General features: G+C 33.9%; 1 protein-coding gene across 2 annotated transcripts; it reads right to left on the bottom strand.

The window, feature by feature from the left end:
- Window positions 1-3,564: 3,564 nt before the first annotated feature.
- On the bottom strand, window positions 3,565-6,697 carry LOC108329594 (transcription factor AS1). Of its 2 annotated transcripts, none has more exons than XM_017563877.2 (2): window positions 6,400-6,697; window positions 3,565-4,915 (listed from the first exon to the last, which is right to left on the bottom strand). In XM_017563877.2, exon 2 carries the CDS (start codon window positions 4,869-4,871, stop codon window positions 3,795-3,797), a length of 1,077 nt encoding a protein of 358 aa, XP_017419366.1. In that variant the 5' UTR covers window positions 4,872-4,915; window positions 6,400-6,697; the 3' UTR covers window positions 3,565-3,794. The 2 variants fall into 2 exon arrangements, with proteins under 2 accessions (XP_017419366.1, XP_017419367.1); XM_017563878.2 differs by having other exon boundaries at window positions 6,300-6,696.
- Between the last annotated feature and the right edge of the window lie 3,627 nt (window positions 6,698-10,324).

A 10,324-nucleotide genomic window follows, 5' to 3' on the forward strand; every position in this document is an offset into this window, starting at 1 on the left:
AGGCGCGTTAAGAGGTATATAATGATCATATTTAGGCGTCCAGGCGAGTTCCTTTCAGGGAGGCCTGTCGTTTTTGTTGGAAAATTGCTTCCCTTCTTTCTTGTTCTCATTGGTGGGGACTTCATGTTGCTTCTTCCTTGAGTTTCTCATGTCCTCAATACGAATAAATTCAGCAATCCTCTCCTGGAGTTCCTCCATAGATTTTGGTGGTTTGGCATACAGTTGTTAGCAAAATAACCTGGTTTTAAACATGACGGCAAGTTATTGATGACGAAAGTGTGATTCGCATCTTTCACTCGTCGCGCAGTCTCGTTGTACCTTTGGATGAACTCCTTTAAGGTTTCGTCTTTTCCCTGCTTGGTGTTTACCAATTCTGCTGGCGTCATCTCTCGCTTTCGATTGGATGCATACTGTTTTCTGAAAAGAGTTTCTACCGTGGCAAAGCAGTCTATCGTGTCTGGAGGGAGGGTATGGTATCATTCCAATGCTTCATCCTTTAACGACAAGGAGAAAGTCCTGCATATGACTGGATCACTATCTATGTAGAATGCCATCGCATTGGTGAAGATCCTGAGGTGGTTATCAGGGTCCGCCGAGCCATCGTATCTCTCCAATGTTGGAGGAGGTTTCTCCGACATAGGAGTTTGCATGATGACCGCTGTAAACAGAAGTAGACTGGTAGGCCAAATAGTTTGAAGGGGTGTTGGTGTGAGTTCCCTTCTCCCCCGACCGCTAGGCTTAGTATGGGCAGATCGTTCCCCGTTACGACTACCCTCATTATCCCCATTTCTGTTTGAGGCGGATAGTTCGGGTGGGGGTCGTTGTGCCCTTAAGGTCTCAATTTCTGCTGCCTGTTTCCGCTATAACTCTTGTTGTTCTTGTATGGTCTGTGTCTGTGCTTCGATCTAGGCTTGTAACTCTCTGATTAGATCTCTGGTGTTTTGCTCTTCCATGTTTCTTGTGGTCACCATTGGGAGTCTTCAAGCCTCGGGCCCCACGGTGGGCGCCAAAATGTTTCAGTGTGGATGTTGTGGGACCGAGATACTAACCTGTTTAATGTACTTTCCTTGTTTACGATCGTCTTATTGCTTGAGTCGCTCGTTTTCGGACCGTTCAGTTTCTCCCCGCTATGACCGCTCGACTACCTTCTTGACAGAAAAGGGGGGAGAGGTACCTGGAAAGGCACTCTGACGCTCAAGTTAGGCGTCTGTTGAAGGAGTTTTGCTCACTAATAAGTGTTATCGTAATTGAGTATTCTAAACTCAGTATAGCATGAATAGAACGTACCTGGTTTTTTACCCTGACTCTGTACTTATAGGTTTTCATAAGTCCAATAAAATATAAACGAACTTACCTTAAACAGATTTATCTTAAAATCTGGTCGGTTGCTCATAAACAGTTTTATCAATATCTGATCAATATCTTTAATCAGATATATTTGATTATTTTATCCTCTACTGGACTATTAGTCCAATAATAACTTAAGCGCTAACCCAATTATTTATTGGTTCATCAACGTATTACTCTTAATATAAGTCACGCAATCGCTGGCCCAACTACAGCCCAATCCAACTAATCGATCGGCCAACTCTCTTAACCGTTCGGCCTAGATATCATACTATAAAAAAAAACATCCAGAAAATGTCTATAAAAGGAGAAGTGATTGATTTCCGGAAAAAAAAATTCCAAAACTGTTTATTATGTTTCGTAGATAAATTCTGGGATTGATAGAAGTGGTATGGTTTCGGAAGAAAATGATAGGGTGGAGAAACAAATTACCTAAAACATTTTGAATATTTAAGACTGAAGAAAAATAATGACGAAAAATCAAAGATAGGGACACGGATACCAGCAGAAAAAAGAGGAGGACAAAATTAAAAATATAAAACACGAGATACATGTATATGTATTATTATATACTGAGTATATTATAGTAAAAAAAAGCTTAAGAGAAATATTTATAATAAATTAAGGATAAAAATTTAATCTTAATGAACTTAAGTTAGATATATTTACTAAATTTTTTTAAATAAAAATAAATTAAGTATAACAAATATATTTAAATATAAAAATTAAATAAATTAAAATAATTTATTTAAATATAAAAAATTAAACATGGCACAAATTAAAAATTAATTATAATATAATTATTATATATTTTTTTAAATAATATTATCTTATTCGATTATTTTATATTATGTTATATATTTAATTTTTCGTATAATTATTGTAGAATTGATTTTATTGATTAATATATTTTCTTAAGTAAAAGTTTATTTTATTTTTTATGATATTTATATCCAATAAAACTTTAATATATCATTTAAAAAATAAAATTTGTTTTAAATTTTGATTTTTTTTAAAAACTTTTATGTTTTGAATTAAAAAATAAAATAAAATAAAAACATAAGAGCAATTAGTCTCATAAGAAAGGAGAAATATTCAATGGGAGCAATCAGACTTCTAAGAAATAAAAAAGACTACTCCTAAAATTTGGTAAGAATAATTAGTTTTTTAAGGAAGGAGAAAAATCTGATGGTGTTAAGCTCAATGTCGATTGGGTTAAGTGGTGTTAGGCCCAATTTCATTGGGGTCCAGATTGATAAAACATCCAACCTAATAGACATTTATGATTCATTAGAGATGAGGGGTTAAACAATAAAGAAGAGACATTAAAAACTAGCGACAAAATTAAATAGAACATTTGAAGATAATAAAGGAAAACTTAGGTTAAGAGAGAGAGAAGGATAAATGGGCTATGATGCTAGGAAAAAAGAATATCACTTTTTGAATGTTTTAGTTGAATGGATTTTATCTTTTTGCTAAAAAAATATTTTAATAAATACTTTTTTATTATATTTGATTTTATGTTTTATTATTTATTAACATTAAATGTTGTGTTTTATAAAAAAGAATAAAAATATACCTACTTTAATTTCCATCAATTTCCAATATATAGTACATGTGATTTAAAATATTTCAAAAAAAATTAAATTTTTTCAATATATATACATATAATTTAAAAAATAAAAAAATTATAATAATCCGCCACTGGTAACAAGGTATAAAAGTAATTAATCAATGTCTACTCAAAGTGTATCACCATAGAATGACTTTCTATTGAACATGTGAATAAAGAAGGAAAAAAGAAAAAATATATATATCATTCCACAAAGTAACGAGAAACATGATAAGAGAAAATATATTCCTTGTTTCGTTTATTTTTTATTTCTTGGACTTATACCTTGTAAGATATATCTTCGTTTAATTTATTTGATATTGAAGTACAAATAGTAATTGCAGTTTAGGATACAATTGGGTTTCAGTTGAAGATTTAACTTAACCGCACTTAGGCCAAGAGGAGTAGAAGAAAATAGGCATATACAATCAGGCTACAATTAATGTTCATTCGAGCATTTGTCAACTTCATCCAAATGAATTTGTAAATTTTAATTTTAACTTTTGAATTTCCCTCCATTGTTGTGCATTTTTGCATGCCAAATTGAAACCAAGGGGATGGCATGTCATAAACTATTATTGCAACATTATTCAAGCAAAATGGAATGATAACAAAGTCAATATTCATAAAGTGATTGTTAACAAACATGAGTAGCTAATGCAAGTTCTGAAGTTGTATGAAAAGATAGGGATGTTAAGAGCCATGTGTAACAACAAATTTTAGAATAATGACAGGAACAAAACTACTATGACTATAAAGTTCATATTAATTCAAGACATAAATAATAGTAAGAGTAAACTAGAAATTTTCCCAGATGTGAATGATGTCTGTCACTCTATCTTCCATTTGGTTCAGAGAGCCTTGATCTGCATCCTACCTGTTCTAGAAATTTGGTGAGACGCATGTGTTTTGCAGCCCATTGTTCAGCCAACTTCTGCTCCTTGCTTTCTGCATCTCTTCTCAATCCTGCTAACTGCTCCCTGTATTCTGCTTCAATTCTATCCAATGCAGCTGTTTGTTCCTCCCTCAAAGCTTTGATCTTTGCTTCAACTTCCTCCATCTTCTCCCTTCTCCGCCCTGCCTTCTCCGACTCCAGCTGCAGCTCCACCCTGCTCAACCGCCACGCTGCCTCCTTCTTCTGAGCTGCCAAAGCATGATGCACTTCTTCCAACTCTTTGCAGCACTCCACCAGCTCAGACATCACCATGTTTTCACCAAATGCTAGAACACCTCCATGAGGACCCACATTCCCCAAAACAAGAGGACCACCATTGTCTGGTCCTCTCACCGGTTGCATCCACGGAGGTGGCGCCGCCGAGGGAGACAGACTGAGAGTCACAGAAGGTGAGGGTGGCCTCACAGGTGCTGTGCCATTGGAGTTTGAAAGCCAAGATGGAAGCAAGGCCTGTGCAGGCGCAGGTTGATCAGTGTGCAGAAATGAACTGTTAGAAGTAGCCATAACAAATGATGGTGAAGGCCTTTCTTTCACAAGTTTCTCAGCGAAACTCTCAAGTATATGCTCGTAATTGCTATCGTTAATCGGGTCAATGGTGCAGTTATTCCCCTTTGTTTCTCTTTGCTGCTTCTCTTTGAACACTTCCCACCACTTTCCTAACCTCTTGGCAGTGCGACCTGGAACTTGTGCTGCTATTTTCTTCCACTTGTTTCCGTGTGTTGCTTGAAGGTTGATGACAAGACGCTGCTCTTCCTCTGTAAGAGATCCTTTCTTAATGCCAGGCTTCAGGTAGTTCTTCCACCTCTCTAAGCATGACTTTGCATCCCTATTGAGAGGTGTGTTCATGCGCTGAGACACGAGATTCCATTCTCTAGGACCATACTGCTTGACGTATGCGCGTAGTAAAGCATCCTCTTCAGCTCTCCAACGTTGCCTATCCTTCATTTCCAAGAGCATATCCCACAGCAAGTTGCTTGGAACTTGAAATCTTCATGATGTCTCTACCAAATTCATCACAAGATGAGGCATCAATTCATCACAGTTCAAGTTAAGAACAAAGTAGTGAGGGAAAAGGTAGATTTTTGACAGTTTCCAACCACATGTGCACAAATGAGAAAAAGTAATCAGACAACACTGAATTCTTGTTATTACCAATGCATTCATATCATTCTTTAGATATACATACAAATCTGGTAAATAAAACAAAGACAAGCTCATCCTCCATGAATATATAGTTAAACATTATACACAACTATCTGCTAGAAGAATTCAGTTAAGATCAGACAGAGATACAAAAGATTAAGCCATTAATAAAAACCAAAAAGTTGTGGCTTTTTAAAAATACAATCTACCAAAAGACAAGAAACAAAACAACAAGTCTCTGCATCATTTTCCCTCTCACTTGTTCCTGTATTGCAGCACTAGAAATGCTCAAAAAAAAGAGTTCACGTGACAATGCCAAATACATGTCAGAAATAAAGAATGGAAACTAACTGCATGAAGCATCTAACAGAAACAAACAATGCATAAAACATATTTTGTAAGAGATCATGTGATAAGAGTAGAAATGCCCAAGGATCAATACCTTCAACTTCAAAACAACAATTTTTTCTCAGCCTAAGTACTATTAGCAACAATACTATTCTTTCAGAACTTCAGTTAGTGAATCTATAAAGCCATTCTCCATGAATTATTTCCATGTGCTCTTCTAACAATTTAATCAAGAACAATGAACGAGAAAAAACTGTACTGGTAGCTTAACCACTCCCTTCCCCCACAATATAAAAAAAACTTTAAGAGTAGTTTAGTGGTCATATCCCAATTCTTCAATTGCAGCTTTAGCTGGTTATCCACACACAAGCTTCGGATACACACATTGCACTTATGTAAGCTCATTGACAGACGGGGAGACCCAAAGAGCGTTCAGAACATGAATTGAAGGAAGACACAGAGAAATAAAGACTAAACTTGAAAACATTACGGTAATTAAAACATAAAGCAAAAAAATCAACGAGCAAATACAAATTCAGGAACTCCACGAAACCATCTGAAGCAGCACCAAAGTAAGGGCACATAAGCCAAAACATGTAACACAATATTGAGTTAACATTATAGCACACCAAGACACCAAGGAAAATGCTGAAAGGAGCTTCACTGCATTTTCTCACTGGCTACTAATTCGCATAAGCCAAATCCTCAAACATGCATACACAGTGCAAAGAACACAGCAAACCAACAAAACTTTACAAACATCGCCAAAATATTTACAAAAAACAACCCTTTTGAAAAAAAAAAGAGAGAAAAAACTTCCAGAATCCAGTTAGCCACCACAACATAAAAACACAAGCTAAAAACTGTGGAAAAAAGAAAAGAACTTTTTCATACTAGGTAGCATAGCACCCCAGATGGTTCCTACAGCACTTGAAGTAAAAAAGGAAGCACCCCAGATGGTTAAAAGCTAAAAAGATGAAGAGGAGATGCTCACAGGGGGTCGGTGTGACTGACTAATGAGAGATAAGCTATGAGGTCTGGTCCATGAAACAACGGCACAAGTTGAAGCAGTGGTGGGTTCTTAAAGCAGAGGGAAAGTGAAAACCAAGGTGCAGAGAGCGAAAAAGAGAGAGAAGGGCTGTGTTGTGTAGTGCTGTGTTAGAGGCTTGGAGGAGTAAAGACAGAGAAGTGAAGTAAAATGGACCAGAGAGAGAGAGAGAGAGAGGAAAGGTTGATAAGACAAGACATGGAGAGAGACCCCACAGTGTGACAGAGAGAGCGAGAGAGGGTACGTCAGTTTCAGCGCCTAATATGCGAGAAAGAAACCAGAGGGCACGCGAATGATAAGGGACACACATCACATGATAATTTCACCCTCCACTTAAACCTACTTCTAATTATCATTACACTTATCGCTAATAAATTCTCTTAGTTAATATAGTCAGTTTAAGGTTTTTCCCTTATAATTATAAAATTTATTACATTAAATTTGTGTTCTTAATTGTGTAGATTGAACGTCGATGTAACTAAGGATGTTACATGTGTTAGATGTCTACCGCAAGAATTTTTGTTCAACGTGGTATTCATGTGATAAATGTTGTAGTATTATTTTTTAAAAATTGTTTTAATAGTTAGAGTTTATTTTTTTGAGATTGTTTTAATCATTCGTAGAATAAATAATTACAGTCAACTTATCAATTACAGTCAAAGCATATAGTTGTCAGAATAGGTTTAACCTATCCAACTAAAACTTAAAACTTGGTTATGAGATTGCTTTGATTAACTCTTAAAACCAGTAATATAAAGAATCAGTGTATTACTATATTTAACCCAATCAAAAAACAGTTATAGGTGTTCTTTTTTATTTAGATAAACTAAAGAAAAAAAGTTAAAAAAATACTAAAATAGTTAATTAATATATTATGACTTATGATTGAATAAAGTTTAGAAGAGGTGAAACATTTTATGGTACATGGCATTTGTCTGTGTAAAATGTTGCTCCTGCAGATTCATAAATAAAGATGACAGAAGAAAAGGTTGCACACAGTAATAGCATTTGTTATAACAGAAAAAATAAAAAAGAGTGGTATGTGCTTACGTCTTCAAGGGAATTTGCCAGCGTAAGAGTTACTGTGCTTTTCAAAATAAGGGCTATTCAGTAATCTTCAACCTTTTTATTTATATTTTTAAAGATTGTTTAATTAAATTCTTAATTCTTTTTCAAAACATGAGATGACAACTTGACCAAATAGGAATGAAATAAATAAGGAAGAATCCAACTTTAGGATCACAATGAGAATAACAAACTAAGGTACATCTTTATGTTTGTAGTACTTATTTTATTAATGTGATCAAATATTGATTGTGTTGTGAGATACTCTTCGGTCTCATTTGTCTAGCCATTTACTAGGGTTTATTTATTGGATTGATTATAACACATTTCAACAGGAATTAAATTTATTTTATTATATTAATTAAATCAATTTAAAGCAATAATAGTATGAATAATGAGAAAAAATAATTATGATATTTAACATGGACATTCAAAGATGTATTAATGTTGATTTTAATTCAATTGAAGGATTTGTTCGTTGTGATTAAGAACTTAAAGAATTATAAACTCATTCTTTTACATTTATAGATCGAATATGATATATTGGATTTATAATTTAAGATTTAAAATTTAGAATTAAGAATTTATTGATGTGAACACTCTAATAAAGTAAAATCTTAGAGGTATATCTTTTTATGCAAAATAGATCAAATATTTACTATTTTTTAAGATTTTAGTTTTTTTGAGAAATTTGTACTTTAGGTATGATAATAATTTAAAAATAATGAGATTCAATTATTTTAATATTAAATGATTTTAATATAAATAGTTTCATTATAAACAAGTTTTATTATTTTAAAATATATTATTTTTTTATAAATTATTTTTCTAGAATCTCTTAACTTTTCATTAGGAGTTCTCATCCTTTGTTTGTCTGATTGAATAATTGAGACCGTAAGATTGATCATAACTACGAATTCTTCCATTTAGATCAACCAGTTTATCTGTTTGAGTAGATAGAGCTTTCTGAGCTTTTGGAACTTTTTAGGGCCCTAGAACTGTTTTAGGACTCTAGAGCTATTTGGTCAATTGTCAAGTAAATGGAACTAGTTACTTTAGTTTTATCTGATAGGCAAGTTTTGATTGATGTGTCTGGTAGTTTGATTGTGTAATTGAGTTATTTGATGAGATATGACATGTTGAGTTAAATTAGGAAGCTTGAATTGCCTTAGATATAATGTGATTAAAACTCTCTTATGATTGAATGATTGAGCTTGTATTTTGAGTGAATTGTATTGCTGAAATGCATATGATCTAAGAATTGATTGGTTTAAATATATGTGAATGGTGTTAGACTAGCTTTGCAAAAGGCTAGAACGACATTAATATGCAAAATTCTATTATACAAATTTCTATTATGAAGACTCGTTGAACAAAGTCAAAGTTAGAGAGTTCACTGATTTGACAGTCATTGGACGAGAATATACTCATTGGGTGACTTTTGAGAGAATTTAAGTATGTAAGTTCCAGTGATTTTCTTGCTGAGTGAGCAAATTTAGTGGCTGAGCGAGTGTGCTGTCAGGCACTACTAGTTGAGCGAGTAGGTGGCTAAGCGAGAGTGCTTTCACTAACCAAGTAAATTTGGTGGAGCAAAAATACCAAAATTTTAACTAAGCTTTTATATACCTCTTAAGATGTGTTTAATGAGTGTGATTATGTGGATGTTAAAAACAATGATTGGTTTATAATATATGATTATGAGTATTATTTCGGTTATAGGGTCGAGGTTATATATTCTTCGATTTTTGTGTGTCCTAACACTCGTCTTCGTCACCGTTCGTCCTTTAAAATGTTTGATCCAATTGGGAGGTTAACTACAGAAGATACTTTGGTGCCAAAGTCAGTAAAGATTCGACTAACTCGATAGTTAATACATAATAAATGCAATCACCTACCTTTTTGCCTCAAACGTGTATTTATAGATTTCGAGGAGAGCTTTGGATTACTAATGACCTAATTGTGACCCATTTGGTGTTAATCATGTTTTTCCTATGCTAATCTCCATCAAGCTTAATCGTTCTTCAAAGATAATCGTTTAGTCTGCATGGTGCAACCGCTCGATCTCTTGAGTGGTCGTCTCGATGTTCTTGACTATGTGGACCGTCCGATCCTGGATTAATCGGACAACTATACAATACAAGTATGTATGGTATTTATTCATGTATGATAATATAATGACTAGTTTGTGATGTGTAATTCATAATGGCTGGAACCAATCCAAGGAGGAATTTGTGGTGATGTTGTTAGTGTGTGCTTTGACATGTGGGGATTCTGAAAGTAGGTATCGTGATATACTACTAACCATTCAATTTATGTAGAGATGAATGGAGTGGAGGAGAAAATGGTAAGAGGTCTTTACGCTGAACTTTTGATCTCATAAAGATTAACCTCGTGAATAGTAGGGTGATAAACCTTGTATTTATAACTCTATAGAGTATAAATACTACTACGGGTGCACACCTACATTGAATACATATGTCAAAGCATGTACCTGGATAATTGAGTCTAGAGTTAATTGATTATATGTTTAGGTGAGTTATAGAATGTTATAAATGTTGAACTAATATGTGATGTGTTAAATTCTTTATGAAGTTTTCTTTTAAACACCAATTATCTCTTTTATTGTCTTTGGTGTATTGTTTATTCCTTTTGTGATGATCACCTTATTGGTGTGAGCAGATAAGAAATAGGTATTGAAACATCTCTTGTGGAGGATGGTGATGTTGTAGAGCTGCTTTTTAGTTATCTAGTGGTTATGTTTAGCTCTTTTAGATATATTTATTAGGGTTAAATATGTTTTTAGTCC

The sequence above is a fragment of the Vigna angularis genome, chromosome 2 (assembly GCF_016808095.1).
Source record: "Vigna angularis cultivar LongXiaoDou No.4 chromosome 2, ASM1680809v1, whole genome shotgun sequence".
NCBI classification, from domain to species: domain Eukaryota; kingdom Viridiplantae; phylum Streptophyta; class Magnoliopsida; order Fabales; family Fabaceae; genus Vigna; species Vigna angularis.